The sequence below is a fragment of the Oncorhynchus masou genome, chromosome 21 (genome assembly GCF_036934945.1).
Source record: "Oncorhynchus masou masou isolate Uvic2021 chromosome 21, UVic_Omas_1.1, whole genome shotgun sequence".
NCBI classification, from domain to species: domain Eukaryota; kingdom Metazoa; phylum Chordata; class Actinopteri; order Salmoniformes; family Salmonidae; genus Oncorhynchus; species Oncorhynchus masou.
This window is the reverse complement of record NC_088232.1, coordinates 55,319,035-55,341,024: the sequence shown is the minus strand read 5'-3', so window position 1 is coordinate 55,341,024 and position 21,990 is coordinate 55,319,035. Positions and strand designations below refer to the sequence as shown.

The 21,990-nt window shown below is 44.7% G+C and overlaps 1 protein-coding gene across 3 annotated transcripts in view; it reads right to left on the bottom strand.

The window, feature by feature from the left end:
• Positions 1-13,113: 13,113 nt before the first annotated feature.
• The window catches only part of rab11fip5a (RAB11 family interacting protein 5a (class I)), a 98,379-nt gene continuing 89,502 nt past the window's right edge, over positions 13,114-21,990 (bottom strand). For all 3 annotated transcript variants that reach the window (XM_064928806.1, XM_064928807.1, XM_064928808.1), the window contains one exon: positions 13,114-18,253. In XM_064928806.1, coding sequence (XP_064784878.1) covers positions 17,996-18,253 — 258 coding nt within the window. In that variant the 3' untranslated portion in view covers positions 13,114-17,995. The remainder of the gene's footprint in view (positions 18,254-21,990) is intronic.

Sequence of the window (21,990 nt, the reverse complement as noted above, 5' to 3'; positions counted from 1 at the left end):
GTTACTACCAGTCTAAACCTCCTAACCTGACACTGTAGTGGTTACTACCAGTCTCTAACCTGACACTGTAGTGGTTACTACCAGTCTAAACCTCCTAACCTCTAAACCTCCTAACCTGACACTGTAGTGGTTACTACCAGTCTAACCTGACACTGTAGTGGTTACTACCAGTCTAACCTGACACTGTAGTGGTTACTACCAGTCTAAACCTCCTAACCTGACACTGTAGTGGTTACTACCAGTCTAACCTGACACTGTAGTGGTTACTACCAGTCTAAACCTCCTAACCTGACACTGTAGTGGTTACTACCAGTCTAACCTGACACTGTAGTGGTTACTACCAGTCTAAACCTCCTAACCTGACACTGTAGTGGTTACTACCAGTCTAACCTGACACTGTAGTGGTTACTACCAGTCTAACCTGACACTGTAGTGGTTACTACCAGTCTAACCTGACACTGTAGTGGTTACTACCAGTCTAAACCTCCTAACCTGACACTGTAGTGGTTACTACCAGTCTAACCTGACACTGTAGTGGTTACTACCAGTCTAACCTGACACTGTAGTGGTTACTACCAGTCTAACCTGACACTGTAGTGGTTACTACCAGTCTAACCTGACACTGTAGTGGTTACTACCAGTCTAACCTGACACTGTAGTGGTTACTACCAGTCTAAACCTCCTAACCTGACACTGTAGTGGTTACTACCAGTCTAAACCTCCTAACCTGACACTGTAGTGGTTACTACCAGTCTAACCTGACACTGTAGTGGTTACTACCAGTCTAAACCTCCTAACCTGACACTGTAGTGGTTACTACCAGTCTAACCTGACACTGTACACTGTGGTTACTACCAGTCTAAACCTCCTAACCTGACACTGTCTAAACCTCCTAACCTGACACTGTAGTGGTTACTACCAGTCTAACCTGACACTGTAGTGGTTACTACCAGTCTAAACCTCCTAACCTGACACTGTAGTGGTTACTACCAGTCTAACCTGACACTGTAGTGGTTACTACCAGTCTAACCTGACACTGTAGTGGTTACTACCAGTCTAAACCTCCTAACCTGACACTGTAGTGGTTACTACCAGTCTAAACCTCCTAACCTGACACTGTAGTGGTTACTACCAGTCTAACCTGACACTGTAGTGGTTACTACCAGTCTAACCTGACACTGTAGTGGTTACTACCAGTCTAACCTGACACTGTAGTGGTTACTACCAGTCTAAACCAGTCCTAACCTGACACTGTAGTGGTTACTACCAGTAACCTGACAACCAGTCCTAACCTGACACTGTAGTGGTTACTACCAGTCTAAACCTGACACTGGTTACTACTGTGACAGTGTGGTTACTACCAGTCTAACCTGACACTGTAGTGGTTACTACCAGTCTAAACCTCCTAACCTGACACTGTAGTGGTTACTACCAGTCTAACCTGACACTGTAGTGGTTACTACCAGTCTAAACCTCCTAACCTGACACTGTAGTGGTTACTACCAGTCTAACCTGACACTGTAGTGGTTACTACCAGTCTAACCTGACACTGTAGTGGTTACTACCAGTCTAAACCTCCTAACCTGACACTGTAGTGGTTACTACCAGTCTAACCTGACACTGTAGTGGTTACTACCAGTCTAACCTGACACTGTAGTGGTTACTACACAGTCTAAACCTCCTAACCTGACACTGTAGTGGTTACTACCAGTCTAAACCTCCTAACCTGACACTGTACTGGTTACTACCAGTCTAAACACTGTAGTCCTACCAGTCTAACCTGACACTGTAGTGGTTACTACCAGTCTAAACCTCCTAACCTGACACTGTAGTGGTTACTACCAGTCTAACCTGACACTGTAGTGGTTACTACCAGTCTAACCTGACACTGTAGTGGTTAACCTACACTGTAGTGGTTACTAAACCTCCTAACCTGACACTGTAGTGGTTACTACCAGTCTAAACCTACCCTAACCTGACACTGTAGTGGTTACTACCAGTTAACTACTGTAGTGGTTACTACCAGTCTAACCTGACACTGTAGTGGTTACTACCAGTCTAAACCTCCTAACCTGACACTGTAGTGGTTACTACCAGTCTAACCTGACACTGTAGTGGTTACTACCAGTCTAAACCTCCTAACCTGACACTGTAGTGGTTACTACCAGTCTAACCTGACACTGTAGTGGTTACTACCAGTCTAACCTGACACTGTAGTGGTTACTACCAGTCTAAACCTAACCTAACTGACACTGTAGTGGTTACTAAACCTCCTAACCTGACACTGTAGTGGTTACTACCAGTCTAACCAGTCCTAACCTGACACTGTAGTGGTTACTACCAGTCTAAACCTCCTAACCTGACACTGTAGTGGTTACTACCAGTCTAAACCTCCTAACCTGACACTGTAGTGGTTACTACCAGTCTAACCTGACACTGTAGTGGTTACTACCAGTCTAACCTGACACTGTAGTGGTTACTACCAGTCTAACCCACCTAACCTGACACTGTAGTGGTTACTACCAGTCTAAACCTCCTAACCTGACACTGTAGTGGTTACTACCAGTCTAACCTGACACTGTAGTGGTTACTACCAGTCTAACCTGACACTGTAGTGGTTACTACCAGTCTAAACCTCCTAACCTGACACTGTAGTGGTTACTACCAGTCTAACCTGACACTGTAGTGGTTACTACCAGTCTAACCCACCTAACCTGACACTGTAGTGGTTACTACCAGTCTAACCTGACACTGTAGTGGTTACTACCCTAACCTGGACACTGTAGTGGTTACTACCAGTCTAAACCTCCTAACCTGACACTGTAGTGGTTACTACCAGTCTAAAGTCTAACCTACCTAACCTGACACTGTAGTGGTTACTACCAGTCTAACCTGACACTGTAGTGGTTACTACCAGTCTAACCCATCTAACCTGACACTGTAGTGGTTACTACCAGTCTAACCTGACACTGTAGTGGTTACTACCAGTCTAACCTGACACTGTAGTGGTTACTACCAGTCTAACCTGACACTGTAGTGGTTACTACCAGTCTACACTGTAGTGGTTACTACCAGTCTAACCTGACACTGTAGTGGTTACTACCAGTCTAACCTGACACTGTAGTGGTTACTACCAGTCTAACCCACCTAACCTGACACTGTAGTGGTTACTACCAGTCTAACCTGACACTGTAGTGGTTACTACCAGTCTAACCTGACACTGTAGTGGTTACTACCAGTCTAACCTACCTAACCTGACACTGTAGTGGTTACTACCAGTCTAACCTGACACTGTAGTGGTTACTACCAGTCTAACCTGACACTGTAGTGGTTACTACCAGTCTAACCCACCTAACCTGACACTGTAGTGGTTACTACCAGTCTAACCTGACACTGTAGTGGTTACTACCAGTCTAAACCTCCTAACCTGACACTGTAGTGGTTACTACCAGTCTAACCTGACACTGTAGTGGTTACTACCAGTCTAAACCTCCTAACCTGACACTGTAGTGGTTACTACCAGTTTAACCTGACACTGTAGTGGTTACTACCAGTCTAACCTGACACTGTAGTGGTTACTACCAGTCTAAACCTCCTAACCTGACACTGTAGTGGTTACTACCAGTCTAAACCTCCTAACCTGACACTGTAGTGGTTACTACCAGTCTAACCTGACACTGTAGTGGTTACTACCAGTCTAACCTGACACTGTACCAGTGGTTACTACCAGTCTAAACCTCTAACCTGACACTGTAGTGGTTACTACCAGTCTAACCTGACACTGTAGTGGTTACTACCAGTCTAACCTGACACTGTAGTGGTTACTACCAGTCTAAAAACACTGTAGTGGTTACTACCAACCTGAAACCTACCCTAACCTGACACTGTAGTGGTTACTACCAGTCTAACCTAACACTGTAGTGGTTACTACCAGTCTAAACCTCCTAACCTGACACTGTAGTGGTTACTACCAGTCTAACCTGACACTGTAGTGGTTACTACCAGTCTAAACCTCCTAACCTGACACTGTAGTGGTTACTACCAGTCTAACCTGACACTGTAGTGGTTACTACCAGTCTACCTCCTAACCTGACACTGTAGTGGTTACTACCAGTCTAACCTGACACTGTAGTGGTTACTACCAGTCTAACCTGACACTGTAGTGGTTACTACCAGTCTAAACCTCCTAACCTGACACTGTAGTGGTTACTACCAGTCTAACCCACCTAACCTGACACTGTAGTGGTTACTACCAGTCTAACCTGACACTGTAGTGGTTACTACCAGTCTAAACCTCCTAACCTGACACTGTAGTGGTTACTACCAGTCTAAACCTAACCTGACACTGTAGTGGTTACTACCAGTCTAAACCTCCTAACCTGACACTGTAGTGGTTACTACCAGTCTAACCTGACACTGTAGTGGTTACTACCAGTCTAAACCTCCTAACCTGACACTGTAGTGGTTACTACCAGTCTAACCTGACACTGTAGTGGTTACTACCAGTCTAAACCTCCTAACCTGACACTGTAGTGGTTACTACCAGTCTAAACCTGACACTGTAGTGGTTACTAACCTGACACTGTAGTGGTTACTACCAGTCTAAACCTCCTAACCTGACACTGTAGTGGTTACTACCAGTCTAAACCTCCTAACCTGACACTGTAGTGGTTACTACCAGTCTAAACCTCCTAACCTGACACTGTAGTGGTTACTACCAGTCTAAACCTCCTAACCTGACACTGTAGTGGTTACTACCAGTCTAACCTGACACTGTAGTGGTTACTACCAGTCTAACCGGACACTGTAGTGGTTACTACCAGTCTAACCTGACACTGTAGTGGTTACTACCAGTCTAACCTGACACTGTAGTGGTTACTACCAGTCTAACCTGACACTGTAGTGGTTACTACCAGTCTAAACCTCCTAACCTGACACTGTAGTGGTTACTACCAGTCTAACCTGACACTGTAGTGGTTACTACCAGTCTAACCTGACACTGTAGTGGTTACTACCAGTCTAACCTGACACTGTAGTGGTTACTACCAGTCTAAACCTCCTAACCTGACACTGTAGTGGTTACTACCAGTCTAACCTGACACTGTAGTGGTTACTACCAGTCTAACCTGACACTGTAGTGGTTACTACCAGTCTAAACCTCCTAACCTGACACTGTAGTGGTTACTACCAGTCTAACCTGACACTGTAGTGGTTACTACCAGTCTAACCTGACACTGTAGTGGTTACTACCAGTCTAAACCTCCTAACCTGACACTGTAGTGGTTACTACCAGTCTAACCTGACACTGTAGTGGTTACTACCAGTCTAACCACTGTAGTGGACACCTGACACTGTAGTGGTTACTACCAGTCTAACCTGACACTGTAGTGGTTACTACCAGTCTAACCTGACACTGTAGTGGTTACTACCAGTCTAACCTGACACTGTAGTGGTTACTACCAGTCTAAACCTCCTAACCTGACACTGTAGTGGTTACTACCAGTCTAACCTGACACTGTAGTGGTTACTACCAGTCTAAACCTCCTAACCTGACACTGTAGTGGTTACTACCAGTCTAACCTGACACTGTAGTGGTTACTACCAGTCTAAACCCTCCTAACCTGACACTGTAGTGGTTACTACCAGTCTAAACCTCCTAACCTGACACTGTAGTGGTTACTACCAGTCTAACCTGACACTGTAGTGGTTACTACCAGTCTAAACCTCCTAACCTGACACTGTAGTGGTTACTACCAGTCTAACCCACCTAACCTGACACTGTAGTGGTTACTACCAGTCTAACCTGACACTGTAGTGGTTACTACCAGTCTAACCTGACACTGTAGTGGTTACTACCAGTCTAAACCTCCTAACCTGACACTGTAGTGGTTACTACCAGTCTAAACCTCCTAACCTGACACTGTAGTGGTTACTACCAGTCTAAACCTCCTAACCTGACACTGTAGTGGTTACTACCAGTCTAAACCTCCTAACCTGACACTGTAGTGGTTACTACCAGTCTAAACCTCCTAACCTGACACTGTAGTGGTTACTACCAGTCTAACCTCCTAACCTGACACCTACCAGTCTAACCTGACACTGTAGTGGTTACTACCAGTCTAAACCTCCTAACCTGACACTGTAGTGGTTACTACCAGTCTAAACCTCCTAACCTGACACTGTAGTGGTTACTACCAGTCTAAAACCTACCCTAACCTGACACTGTAGTGGTTACTACCAGTCTAAAACTGTAGTGGTTACTACCAGTCTAACCTGACACTGTAGTGGTTACTACCAGTGGTTACTACCAGTCTAACCTGACACTGTAGTGGTTACTACCAGTCTAACCTGACACTGTAGTGGTTACTACCAGTCTAACCTGACACTGTAGTGGTTACTACCAGTCTAACCTGACACTGTAGTGGTTACTACCAGTCTAAACCTCCTAACCTGACACTGTAGTGGTTACTACCAGTCTAACCTGACACCTACCAGTCTAACCTGACACTGTAGTGGTTTCTACCTAACCTGACACTGTAGTGGTTACTACCAGTCTAACCTGACACTGTAGTGGTTACTACCAGTCTAAACCTCCTAACCTGACACTGTAGTGGTTACTACCAGTCTAACCCACCTAACCTGACACTGTAGTGGTCACTACCAGTCTAACCCACCTAACCTGACACTGTAGTGGTTACTACCAGTCTAACCTGACACTGTAGTGGTTACTACCAGTCTAACCCTCTAACCTGACACTGTAGTGGTTACTACCAGTCTAACCTGACACTGTAGTGGTTACTACCAGTCTAAACCTCCTAACCTGACACTGTAGTGGTTACTACCAGTCTAACCTGACACTGTAGTGGTTACTACCAGTCTAAACCTCCTAACCTGACACTGTAGTGGTTACTACCAGTCTAACCTGACACTGTAGTGGTTACTACCAGTCTAAACCTCCTAACCTGACACTGTAGTGGTTACTACCAGTCTAAACCTCCTAACCTGACACTGTAGTGGTTACTACCAGTCTAACCTGACACTGTAGTGGTTACTACCAGTCTAACCTGACACTGTAGTGGTTACTACCAGTCCTAACCTGACACTGTAGTGGTTACTACCAGTCTAAACCTCCTAACCTGACACTGTAGTGGTTACTACCAGTCTAAACCTCCTAACCTGACACTGTAGTGGTTACTACCAGTCTAACCTGACACTGTAGTGGTTACTACCAGTCTAACCTGACACTGTAGTGGTTACTACCAGTTAACCTGACACAGTCTAAACCTCTAACCTGACACTGTAGTGGTTACTACCAGTCTAACCTGACACTGTAGTGGTTACTACCAGTCTAAAGTCTAACCTGACACTGTAGTGGTTACTACCAGTCTAACCTGACACTGTAGTGGTTACTACCAGTCTAAACCTCCTAACCTGACACTGTAGTGGTTACTACCAGTCTAACCCTCCTAACCTGACACTGTAGTGGTTACTACCAGTCTACTGTAGTGGTTACTACCAGTCTAACCTGACACTGTAGTGGTTACTACCAGTCTAAACCTCCTAACCTGACACTGTAGTGGTTACTACCAGTCTAACCTGACACACTGTAGTGGTTACTACCAGTCTAAACCTCCTAACCTGACACTGTAGTGGTTACTACCAGTCTAACCTGACACTGTAGTGGTTACTACCAGTCTAAACCTCCTAACCTGACACTGTAGTGGTTACTACCAGTCTAACCTGACACTGTAGTGGTTACTACCAGTCTAACCCGACACTGTAGTGGTTACTACCAGTCTAACCCGACACTGTAGTGGTTACTACCAGTCTAAACCTCCTAACCTGACACTGTAGTGGTTACTACCAGTCTAACCTGACACTGTAGTGGTTACTACCAGTCTAACCTGACACTGTAGTGGTTACTACCAGTCTAACCCACCTAACCTGACACTGTAGTGGTTACTACCAGTCTAACCCACCTAACCTGACACTGTAGTGGTTACTACCAGTCTAACCTGACACTGTAGTGGTTACTACCAGTCTAAACCTCCTAACCTGACACTGTAGTGGTTACTACCAGTCTAACCTGACACTGTAGTGGTTACTACCAGTCTAACCTGACACTGTAGTGGTTACTACCAGTCTAAACCTCCTAACCTGACACTGTAGTGGTTACTACCAGTCTAAAACCTAACCTGACACTGTAGTGGTTACTACCAGTCTAAACCTCCTAACCTGACACTGTAGTGGTTACTACCAGTCTAACCTGACACTGTAGTGGTTACTACCAGTCTAAACCTCCTAACCTGACACTGTAGTGGTTACTACCAGTCTAACCTGACACTGTAGTGGTTACTACCAGTCTAAACCTCCTAACCTGACACTGTAGTGGTTACTACCAGTCTAACCTGACACTGTAGTGGTTACTACCAGTCTAACCCACCTAACCTGACACTGTAGTGGTTACTACCAGTCTAACCCACCTAACCTGACACTGTAGTGGTTACTACCAGTCTAACCTGACACTGTAGTGGTTACTACCTAACCTGACACTGTAGTGGTTACTACCAGTCTAACCTGACACTGTAGTGGTTACTACCAGTCTAACCTGACACTGTAGTGGTTAACCAGTCTCTAACCTAACCTGACACTGTAAGTGGTTACTACCAGTCTAAACCCAGTCTAAACCTCCTAACCTGACACTGTAGTGGTTACTACCAGTCTAACCTGACACTGTAGTGGTTACTACCAGTCTAACCCTCCTAACCTGACACTGTAGTGGTTACTACCAGTCTAACCTGACACTGTAGTGGTTACTACCAGTCTAACCCACCTAACCTGACACTGTAGTGGTTACTACCAGTCTAACCCACCTAACCTGACACTGTAGTGGTTACTACCAGTCTAACCTGACACTGTAGTGGTTACTACCAGTCTAACCTGACACTGTAGTGGTTACTACCAGTCTAACCTGACACTGTAGTGGTTACTACCAGTCTAACCCACCTAACCTGACACTGTAGTGGTTACTACCAGTCTAACCTGACACCTACCAGTCTAACCTGACACTGTAGTGGTTACTACCAGTCTAACCTGACACTGTAGTGGTTACTACCAGTCTAACCTGACACTGTAGTGGTTACTACCAGTCTAAACCTCCTAACCTGACACTGTAGTGGTTACTACCAGTCTAAACCTCCTAACCTGACACTGTAGTGGTTACTACCAGTCTAACCTGACACTGTAGTGGTTACTACCAGTCTAAACCACCTAACCTGACACTGTAGTGGTTACTACCAGTCTAACCTGACACTGTAGTGGTTACTACCAGTCTAAACCTCCTAACCTGACACTGTAGTGGTTACTACCAGTCTAACCTGACACTGTAGTGGTTACTACCAGTCTAAACCTCCTAACCTGACACTGTAGTGGTTACTACCAGTCTAACCTGACACTGTAGTGGTTACTACCAGTCTAAACCTCCTAACCTGACACTGTAGTGGTTACTACCAGTCTAAACCTCCTAACCTGACACTGTAGTGGTTACTACCAGTCTAACCCTCCTAACCTGACACTGTAGTGGTTACTACCAGTCTAACCTGACACTGTAGTGGTTACTACCAGTCTAAACCTCCTAACCTGACACTGTAGTGGTTACTACCAGTCTAACCTGACACTGTAGTGGTTACTACCAGTCTAACCTGACACTGTAGTGGTTACTACCAGTCTAACCTGACACTGTAGTGGTTACTACCAGTCTAAACCTCCTAACCTGACACTGTAGTGGTTACTACCAGTCTAACCTGACACTGTAGTGGTTACTACCAGTCTAACCTGACACTGTAGTGGTTACTACCAGTCTAAACCTCCTAACCTGACACTGTAGTGGTTACTACCAGTCTAACCTGACACTGTAGTGGTTACTACCAGTCTAACCTGACACTGTAGTGGTTACTACCAGTCTAAACCTCCTAACCTGACACTGTAGTGGTTACTACCAGTCTAAACCTCCTAACCTGACACTGTAGTGGTTACTACCAGTCTAAACCTCCTAACCTGACACTGTAGTGGTTACTACCAGTCTAACCTGACACTGTAGTGGTTACTACCAGTCTAAAACCTCCTAACCTGACACTGTAGTGGTTCTACCCTAAACCTAACCTGACACTGTAGTGGTTACTACCAGTCTAAACCTCCTAACCTGACACTGTAGTGGTTACTACCAGTCTAACCTGACACTGTAGTGGTTACTACCAGTCTAACCTGACACTGTAGTGGTTACTACCAGTCTAACCTGACACTGTAGTGGTTACTACCAGTCTAACCTGACACTGTAGTGGTTACTACCAGTCTAAACCTCCTAACCTGACACTGTAGTGGTTACTACCAGTCTAAACCTCCTAACCTGACACTGTAGTGGTTACTACCAGTCTAACCTGACACTGTAGTGGTTACTACCAGTCTAACCTGACACTGTAGTGGTTACTACCAGTCTAACCTGACACTGTAGTGGTTACTACCAGTCTAACCTGACACTGTAGTGGTTACTACCAGTCTAAACCTCCTAACCTGACACTGTAGTGGTTACTACCAGTCTAACCTGACACTGTAGTGGTTACTACCAGTCTAAACCTCCTAACCTGACACTGTAGTGGTTACTACCAGTCTAAACCTGACACTGTAGTGGTTACTACCAGTCTAAACCTCTAACCTGACACTGTAGTGGTTACTACCAGTCTAACCTGACACTGTAGTGGTTACTACCAGTCTAACCTGACACTGTAGTGGTTACTACCAGTCTAAACCACCTAACCTGTAGTGGTTACTACCAGTCTAACTAACCTGACTGTAGTGGTTACTACCAGTCTAAACCTCCTAACCTGACACTGTAGTGGTTACTACCAGTCTAACCTGACACTGTAGTGGTTACTACCAGTCTAAACCTCCTAACCTGACACTGTAGTGGTTACTACCAGTCTAAACCTCCTAACCTGACACTGTAGTGGTTACTACCAGTCTAAACCTCCTAACCTGACACTGTAGTGGTTACTACCAGTCTAACCTGACACTGTAGTCTAACCTGACACTGTAGTGGTTACTACCAGTCTAAAGTCCTAACCTGACACTGTAGTGGTTACTACCAGTCTAACCTGACACTGTAGTGGTTACTACCAGTCTAAACCTGACACTGTAGTGGTTACTACCAGTCTAACCTGACACTGTAGTGGTTACTACCAGTCTAACTAACCTGACACTGTAGTGGTTACTACCAGTCTAACCCTCCTAACCTGACACTGTAGTGGTTACTACCAGTCTAACCTGACACTGTAGTGGTTACTACCAGTCTGTAGTGGTTACTACCAGTCTAAACCTCCTAACCTGACACTGTAGTGGTTACTACCAGTCTAAACCTCCTAACCTGACACTGTAGTGGTTACTACCAGTCTAACCTGACACTGTAGTGGTTACTACCAGTCTAACCTGACACTGTAGTGGTTACTACCAGTCTAAACCTCCTAACCTGACACTGTAGTGGTTACTACCAGTCTAACCCACCTAACCTGACACTGTAGTGGTTACTACCAGTCTAAACCTCCTAACCTGACACTGTAGTGGTTACTACCAGTCTAACCTGACACTGTAGTGGTTACTACCAGTCTAACCTGACACTGTAGTGGTTACTACCAGTCTAACCTGACACTGTAGTGGTTACTACCAGTCTAACCTGACACTGTAGTGGTTACTACCAGTCTAACCTGACACTGTAGTGGTTACTACCAGTCTAACCTGACACTGACACTGTAGTGGTTACTACCAGTCTAACCTGACACTGTAGTGGTTACTACCAGTCTAACCTGACACTGTAGTGGTTACTACCAGTCTAACCTGACACTGTAGTGGTTACTACCAGTCTAACCTGACACTAGTGGTTACTACCAGTCTCCTAACCTGACACTGTAGTGGTTACTACCAGTCTAACCTGACACTGTAGTGGTTACTACCAGTCTAACCTAACCTGACACTGTAGTGGTTACACTGTCTAACCTGACACTGTAGTGGTTACTACCAGTCTAACCTGACACTGTAGTGGTTACTACCAGTCTAAACCTCCTAACCTGACACTGTAGTGGTTACTACCAGTCTAACCTGACACTGTAGTGGTTACTACCAGTCTAACCTGACACTGTAGTGGTTACTACCAGTCTAAACCTCCTAACCTGACACTGTAGTGGTTACTACCAGTCTAACCTGACACTGTAGTGGTTACTACCAGTCTAACCTGACACTGTAGTGGTTACTACCAGTCTAACCTGACACTGTAGTGGTTACTACCAGTCTAACCTGACACTGTAGTGGTTACTACCAGTCTAAACCTCCTAACCTGACACTGTAGTGGTTACTACCAGTCTAACCTGACACTGTAGTGGTTACTACCAGTCTAAACCTCCTAACCTGACACTGTAGTGGTTACTACCAGTCTAAACCTCCTAACCTGACACTGTAGTGGTTACTACCAGTCTAACCTGACACTGTAGTGGTTACTACCAGTCTAACCTGACACTGTAGTGGTTACTACCAGTCTAACCTGACACTGTAGTGGTTACTACCAGTCTAAACCTCCTAACCTGACACTGTAGTGGTTACTACCAGTCTAAACCTCCTAACCTGACACTGTAGTGGTTACTACCAGTCTAACCTGACACTGTAGTGGTTACTACCAGTCTAACCTGACACTGTAGTGGTTACTACCAGTCTAAACCTCCTAACCTGACACTGTAGTGGTTACTACCAGTAACCTAACCTGACACTGTAGTGGTTACTACCAGTCTAACCTAACACTGTAGTGGTTACTACCAGTCTAAACCTCCTAACCTGACACTGTAGTGGTTACTACCAGTCTAAACCTCCTAACCTGACACTGTAGTGGTTACTACCAGTCTAACCTGACACTGTAGTGGTTACTACCAGTCTAAACCTCCTAACCTGACACTGTAGTGGTTACTACCAGTCTAACCTGACACTGTAGTGGTTACTACCAAGCCTATCCATATTTTTCTGTCTGTGTGTGTGTGTGTGTGTGTGTGTTAAAATGAAGTTGAACAGCCAAACATATAGTGAGCAAGAAACACAAAATCATTTTATTAAATATATAAAATTTGTGAAACAATTGTATCACGAATTGTAAACTTTCCAATCTTTGACTAACTTATGCACATTCCACCAGCTAAAACAGAGAAAAATACACAATCAGTTGAACTGAAATGAACTTTAAAACGGAAGACAAGGAGGAAGACGAAACATTAGCAGTTTAGAAAAATGCAGAGTCACATTTAATGTCTGCAGCTAAAATGGCACCCTAAAATATAGTGCACTACTTTTGGCCAGGGCTTACAGGGCTCAGGCCAAAAGTAGTGCACTCGGGAATAGTGTAGACCCTGCATTCATAAAGCAGAACTTGAGATGAGGCATTATTATACTATTTCAGAATCAATGTGCTTTAAACTGGATAGAAACCTTTTTTTGGCTAAACAACTTCTCGAGGTGTCATGTCAAGAAGAAGAAGCCCAGTGAGGCAGAGGGAGTCGACCCATGATACAGGGCCTTCAGAAAGTATTCAACCCCCTTGACATTTTTCAACTTTCGTTGTTACAGTCTGAATTTAAAATGTATTAATTGAGATGTTTGTGTCACTGATCTACACACACAATACCCTGTTACGTCCAAGTGTAATTTTGTTTGTAGATTTTTGTTAAACAATTTAATATCACATTTAAAGCTGAAATGTCTTGAGACAATAAGTATTCAACCCCTTTGTTAAGGCAAGCCTGAATAAGCTCAGAAGTAAAAATGTGCTGAACAAGTTACATAATAAGTTGCATGGACTCCGTGTGCAGTAGGTTTTTAACATGATGGTTGAATGACTACCTCATCTTTGTACTCCACACATACAATTACCTGTAAGGTAGGGGCGGCAGGAGGCCTCGTGGTTAGAGTGTGGGGCGGAAAGAGGCCTCGTGGTTAGAATGTGGGGCGGCAGGATGCCTCGTGGTTAGAGTGTGGGGCGGCAGGAGGCCTCGTGGTTAGAGCGTTGGACTGGTAACCGAAAGGTTGCAAGATCAAATCCCAGAGCTGACAAGGTAAAAATCTGTTGTTCTGCCCCTGAACAAGGCAGTTAACCCTCTGTTCCTAGGCCGTCATTGTAAATAAGAATTTGTTCTTAACTGACTTGCCTAGTTAAATAAAGGAACATTTAAAAAATAAATTTGAGAAGTGAATTTCAAACACAGATACAACCACAAAGACCAGGGAGGTTTTCCTGTTCAGGGAACCGCTCAGTGATTTCACCATGTGGCCAATGTGATTTTAAAAGAGTTTAATGGCTGTGATAGGAGAACTGAGGATGGATCAACAACAATTGTGGTTACTCCACAATACTAACCTAACTGATAGAGTGAAGAATAGGAAGCCTCTCGAGAATAGAACATATTTCAAAACATGCATCCTGTTTGCAATGAGGCACTAAAGTAATACTGCAAACAAATTGGTAAGGAAACAAACGTTTTGTTCTGAATATAAAGCGTTTGGGGCAAATCCCACACATCACTGAGTACCACTCTTTATATTTTCAAGCATGGTGGTGTCTGCATCATGTTATGGGTATGCTTGTCATCGATAAGGACTGGGGAGTTTTTCAGGATAAAAATGTACAGAATAGAGCTAAAACAGGCAAAATCTTAGAGGAAAACCTGGTTCAGTCTGCTTTCCAACAGACACTGGGGGATTAATTCACCTTTCAGCAGGACGATAACCTAAAACACCAGGCCAAATCTACATTGGAGTTGCTTACCAAGACGACATTGAAGGTACTCGGGTGGCCTAGTTAAACCTTTTACTTAAATCAGCTTGGAAATCTATGGCAAGACTTAAATGGTTGTCTATCAATGATCAACAACCAACTTGACAACCAACTTGACAGAGCTTGAAGAGTTTTTAAAAGGATAATGAGCAAAATGCTGAACAATCCAGGTGTGAAAAGCTTTTAGAGACTCAAAGACTCCCAGCTGTAATCGGGTTCAACACCAAATCAAGATCGAAGGTTGAAAACTTTTCTTAAGGCTCTGTATGTTCTGACCATTCTATTTCTACGCTTCTGAAGAGGAGGGTAGTGCAAGAACATCTAGAAATGCTGTAACAGTTTAGCCTGGAGAAATCCAGTCTGTTTGTGCTGACATTCCACTATGACAAGGAAAGGGAAAGACAGCTCAACAGACTGGAACCCATTTAGCAACAGTGGCTTCATAATTCAATAACTACAGTGAATCAAACCTCCATATGTTCATTAGGGTTCAAGGTTTGCCTTTTGGCATTCCACAGGTAATCATCATCTGCTCATAACATCTTAGTATGCACACAATGGGGTTTCTGCTCATAACCTTTTAGTATGAACACAATGGGGTTTCTTCTTGTGTGATGAACTAAACAACAACTAAATAACATTGCAACAAAGCAAAGCGTTGTGTCCTGTGAGAGAATAACAGTCATGGGATAATGGCTTGACTTTTTCTTCATGTGTCCCAATCTCCTTTAGGTGAAATGAAGTGCTATTCTGGAACCAAACTGTGAACTGGAGCATTAAGGAAAAACAATAAGGCAGCATTTGGCATTTCAGTATGGCATATACAGCTGTAGATACGTTATAGATCCCTTTAGTAACACACCTGACAGCATTATTAGTAGTAGTACGCATGCTTTAGCTCAAGCGCAGGGAATGGGGGGGGACATACAGGGGCAGAGACAGGCAGAGGGGAGTCAAGTACCAGTATGTTTCTAAGCATTGTTCTGTTGCTATAAGAAATCATGTTTCTAAGCATTGTTCTGTTGCTATAAGAAATCATGTTTCTAAGCATTGTTCTGTTGCTATAAGAAATCATGTTTCTAAGCATTGTTCTGTTGCTATAAGAAATCATGTTTCTAAGCATTGTTCTGTTGCTATAAGAAATCATGTTTCTAAGCATTGTTCTGTTGCTATAAGAAATCATGTTTCTAAGCATTGTTCTGTTGCTATAAGAAATCATGTTTCTAAGCATTGTTCTGTTGCTATAAGAAATCATGTTTCTAAGCATTGTTCTGTTGCTATAAGAAATCATGTTTCTAAGCATTGTTCTGTTGCTATAAGAAATCATGTTTCTAACCATTGTTTTGTTGCTATAAGAAATCATGTTTCTAAGCATTATTTTGTTGCTATAATAAATTGTGTTGATTTAATAATGCACAGTGGAAGGAAGGCGAAGCGTGTTGGAGAAGCAGTGTCACCCAGACAGTTCTTAGCCTGGTATTAACAATACATCTGAAACAGTACAGAACATAGCCTGGTATTAACAATATATCTGAAACAGTACAGAACATAGCCTGGTATTAACAATATATCTGAAACAGTACAGAACATAGCCTGGTATTAACAATATATCTGAAACAGTACAGAACATAGCCTGGTATTAACAATATATCTGAAACAGTACAGAACATAGCCTGGTATTAACAATATATCTGAAACAGTACAATACTTTTCCCGACCGTAACATCTGAAACTAGAGTTTCCCAACATGTTTTTTAATTTCCAGAAATCCTTGTTGGAGGATTCCAGATGTCCTACTTATTCCCTTCCGAATCCCGGAATTATCCAACCTGGATTTCTGGAAAACCCGATCAGAATTTTTGCCACACTATCTGAAAAGGTAGAATACTTAACCTGATCGTATCAATACATTCTGTGCATGTCTATCTGCACTCCACAACACTCAATTTCTTAGCCTGGTAGTATCATCTGAAACAGTACAGTATCTAGCCGGGTAATAGGCCTAACATTGAGACCTACAGTATTTATCTTAATGGTATCAACACATTCTGTCTGCCTGTCTGCCTGCCTGTCCGTCTGCCTGTCTGCCTGTCTGTCTGCCTGTCTGTCTGCCTGCAATACACCACGTTAGAAGCAGCATATTGTAAGAAATGAAAGAAAAAGCAAATCAAGCTGAACTTCGCATCAAAGATCAAACTATTCATTTGTTTGTTTTTGTAAGAACACTTTTGAACCTAAAACCACTTCCCATTCCATTCATTTGCACATCATTTTTACATCCCAAATGGCACCCGATTCCCTATATAGTGCACTACTTTAGGGACACAGCCCATAACACATGAGTGATAGTTCCTATCTCTCATTTGGTTTGTAGCTTGACAACTGTGGTAGGTGCACTTGTCTGCAGAGCAAAATGTCTAGGTTGTGAAGTGACTGGGTCTGCATTCCAAATGGCACCCTATTCCCTATATAGTGCACTACTATTGACCAGAGACCTATATGGGTTTCCCTTTGGGCCCTGATCAAAAGTAGTGCACAACACAGGATCTAGGGTGCTATTTTGGATGTAGCCTAGGTGATGAAGAGGGAATCATTCAGTATCGGAGTGATCTGGGTTTGATCTCTTAGCTCAATACGAACTGGGTATACCTGAAACAACCTGAGGACCCTCTTGTTTAACCCCACGACCTCTACCAAACCATAACCTTACGAACCACAACCCACCACCGCAACCCAAACCCCTTCAAAACCAGAGAGGGCACCTTCCAATACAAGTGAAGTCAATTCCAAACCATCCACTTTGTCAGTGCTGTGTTCTCTAGCTACAGTATAATGTCAGAAGCACAGCAGTGAACAGACTAATAAAGAAGACAGCTATTGTTGTTGTGTTGTTATGGGGGCGGTCAGAGTAGAGGTTGTTATGGGGGGGGGGGTCAGAGTAACGAGGTGCAAGCAGGGTTGCAAAATTGCGGCAAACAAAATTCTCAGGTTTTCCCAGAAATCCCAGTAAGTGTATTCCTGGATTCCGTGCTTATTCCCTCCGGATTCCGGGAATTTTCCAACCAGGATTTCTAGAAAGCCTGGGAATGTCACAACCCTAGGTGCTAGTTACCCCCATTCCATCAGTTCCTCTCTCGGTCACTTGAGCTTGGTGCCGACCTGCAGGATGGTGGGAGTCTGCTCCATGATGCGAACCAGCAGCGTGTCTATGTAGTCCTCCAAATCCCTAACCTGAGGCTTCATCTTCTTCAGCTCCGCCTCCCGCTTCGCTAGCAACGCCCCCTGGTGGTCAAACTCCACCCTCTGCCGGTGTAGGTCTGCCTCCCGTTGGAGGAGGAGGGCGACCAGCTCACTGTGGGTCAGGTGGTAGTAAGGCCCAGCTCCCTCCGTCAGAGACTTGGAGAGAAAGAAAGAGGTGGAGAGAGACGAGATAAAGACAATGAGAGAGGGGGAGAAAGGAGAGGTAAAGACAATGAGAGAGGGGGAGAAAGGAGAGGTAAAGACAACAAGAGAAGGAGAAAGGAGAGGTAAAGACAATGAGAGAGGGAGAAAAGAGAGGTAAAGACAACGAGAGAGGGAGAAAGGAGAGGTAAAGACAATGAGAGAGGGGAGAAAGGAGAGGTAAAGACAACGAGAGAAGGAGAAAGGAGAGGTAAAGACAACGCGAGAGGGGGAGAAAGAAGAGGTGAAGACAACGAGAGAGGGGGAGAAAGGAGAGGTAAAGACAACGAGAGAGGGGGAGAAAGGAGAGGTAAAGACAACGAGAGAGGGGGAGAAAGAAGAGGTGAAGACAACGAGAGAGGGGGAGAAAGGAGAGGTAAAGACAACGAGAGAGGGGGAGAAAGGAGAGGTAAAGACAATGAGAGAGGGGGAGAAAGGAGAGGTAAAGACCATGAGAGAGCGGGAGAAAGGAGAGGTAAAGACCATGAGAGAGGGGGAGAAAGAAGAGGTGAAGACAACGAGAGAGGGGGAGAAAGGAGAGGTAAAGACAACGAGAGAGGGGGAGAAAGGAGAGGTAAAGACAACGAGAGAGGGGGAGAGAGACGAGATAAAGACAACGAGAGAGGGGGAGAAAGGAGAGGTAAAGACAACAAGAGAGGGGGAGAAAGGAGAGGTAAAGACAACGAGAGAAGGAGAAAGGAGAGGTAAAGACAATGAGAGAAGGAGAAAGGAGAGGTAAAGACAATGAGAGAGGGGGAGAAAGGAGAGGTAAAGACAACGAGAGAAGGAGAAAGGAGAGGTAAAGACAATGAGAGAGGGGGAGAAAGGAGAGGTAAAGACAATGAGAGAGGGGGAGAAAGGAGAGGTGAAGACAACGAGAGAGGGGGAGAAAGGAGAGGTAAAGACAACGAGAGAGGGGAAGAAAGGAGAGGTAAAGACAACAAGAGAGGGGGAGAAAAGAGAGGTAAAGACAACGAGAGAGGGGGAGAAAGAAGAGGTGAAGACAACGAGAGAGGGGGAGAAAGGAGAGGTAAAGACAACGAGAGAGGGGGAGAAAGGAGAGGTAAAGACAACGAGAGAGGGGGAGAAAGGAGAGGTAAAGACAACGAGAGAGGGGGAGAAAGGAGAGGTAAAGACAACGAGAGAGGGGAGAAAGGAGAGGTAAAGACAACGAGAGAAAGGAGGGGAGAAAGGAGAGGTAAAGACAACGAGAGAGGGGGAGAAAGGAGAGGTAAAGACAACAAGAGAGGGGGAGAAAAGAGAGGTAAAGACAACGAGAGAAGGAGAAAGGAGAGGTAAAGACAACGAGAGAGGGGGAGAAAGGAGAGGTAAAGACAATGAGAGAGGGAGAAAAGAGAGGTAAAGACAACGAGAGAAGGAGAAAGGAGAGGTAAAGACAATGAGAGAAGGAGAAAGGAGAGGTAAAGACAATGAGAGAGGGGGAGAAAAGAGAGGTAAAGACAATGAGAGAGGGGGAGAAAGGAGAGGTAAAGACAATGAGAGAGGGGGAGAAAGGAGAGGTAAAGACAACGAGAGAGGGGGAGAAAGGAGAGGTAAAGACAAAGAAAGAGGGGGAGAAAGGAGAGGTAAAGACAATGAGAGAGGGAGAAAAGAGAGGTAAAGACAACGAGAGAAGGAGAAAGGAGAGGTAAAGACAATGAGAGAAGGAGAAAGGAGAGGTAAAGACAATGAGAGAGGGGGAGAAAGGAGAGGTAAAGACAACGAGAGAAGGAGAAAGGAGAGGTAAAGACAATGAGAGAGGGGGAGAAAGGAGAGGTAAAGACCATGAGAGAGGGGGAGAAAGAGAGGTAAAGACAACAGAGAGGGGAGAAAGGAGAGGTAAAGAGAGAGAGAGAGAGGGGGAGAAAGGGTGAAGACAAGGTAAAGACAACGAGAGGGGAAGAAAGGAGAGGTAAAATGAGAGAGGGGAGAAAGGAGAGGTAAAGACAACGAGAGAGGGGGAGAAAGGAGAGGTAAAGACAACGAGAGAGGGGGAGAAAGAGAGGTAAAGACAACAAGAGAGAGGGGAGAAAGGAGAGGTAAAGACAACGAGAGAGGGGGAGAAAGAAGAGGTGTAAAGACAACGAGAGAGGGGGAGAAAGGAGAGGTAAAGACAACGAGAGAGAAGGAGAAAGGAGAGTAAAGACAAGAGGGGAGAAAGGAGAGGTAAAGACAAACAGTGAGAAAGAAAGGAGAGGTAAAGACAAGAGAGAGGGGGAGAAAGGAGAGGTAAAGACAACGAGAGAGGGGGAGAAAGGAGAGGTAAAGACAACGAGAGAGGGGGAGAAAGGAGAGGTAAAGACAACAAGAGAGGGGGAGAAAGGAGAGGTAAAGACAACAAGAGAGGGGGAGAAAAGAGAGGTAAAGACAACGAGAGAAGGAGAAAGGAGAGGTAAAGACAACGAGAGAAGGAGAAAGGAGAGGTAAAGACAACAAGAGAGGGGGAGAAAAGAGAGGTAAAGACAACGAGAGAAGGAGAAAGGAGAGGTAAAGACAACGAGAGAGGGGGAGAAAGGAGAGGTGAAGACAACGAGAGAGGGGGAGAAAGAAGAGGTGAAGACAACGAGAGAGGGGGAGAAAGGAGAGGTAAAGACAACGGGAGAGGGGGAGAAAGGAGAGGTAAAGACAACGAGAGAGGGGGAGAGAGACGAGATAAAGACAACGAGAGAGGGGGAGAAAGGAGAGGTAAAGACAATGAGAGAGGGAGAAAAGAGAGGTAAAGACAACGAGAGAAGGAGAAAGGAGAGGTAAAGACAATGAGAGAAGGAGAAAGGAGAGGTAAAGACAATGAGAGAGGGGGAGAAAGGAGAGGTAAAGACAACGAGAGAAGGAGAAAGGAGAGGTAAAGACAATGAGAGAGGGGGAGAAAGGAGAGGTAAAGACCATGAGAGAGGGGGAGAAAGAAGAGGTGAAGACAATGAGAGGGGGAGAAAGGAGAGGTAAAGACAACGAGAGAGGGGGAGAAAGGAGAGGTAAAGACAACGAGAGAGGGGGAGAAAGGAGAGGTAAAGACAACGAGAGAGGGGGAGAAAGGAGAGGGGGAGAGAGGGGGAGAGAGGTAAAGACAACAAGAGAGGGGGAGAAAAGAGAGGTAAAGACAACGAGAGAAGGAGAAAGGAGAGGTAAAGACAACGAGAGAGGGGGAGAAAGGAGAGGTAAAGACAACGAGAGAGGGGAGAGAGAGGGGGAGAAAGGAGAGGTAAAGACAACAAGAGAGGGGAGAAAGAGAGGTAAAGACAATGAGAGAGGGGGAAAAGAGAGGTAAAGACAATGAGAGAGGGGGAGAAAGGAGAGGTAAAGACAATGAGAAAGGAGAGGTAAAGACAAGAAAGAGAAAGAGAAAAGTGAAGACAATGAGAGAGGGGGAGAAAGGAGAGGTGAAGACAACGAGAGAGGGGGAGAAAGGAGAGGTAAAGACAACGAGAGGGGGAGGGGAGAAGGGGGAGGAGAGGTAAAGACAATGAGACAGAGGGGGAGAAAGGAGAGGTAAAGTGAGAGAGGGGGAGAAAAGAGAGGTAAAGACAACGAGAGAAGGAGAAAGGAGAGGTAAAGACAATGAGAGAAGGAGAAAGGAGAGGTAAAGACAACAAGAGAGGGGGAGAGAGGTAAAGGAGGAGGGGGAGAAAGAGAGGTAAAGACAATGAGAGAGGGGGAGAAAGGAGAGGTAAAGACAATGAGAGAGGGGGAGAAAG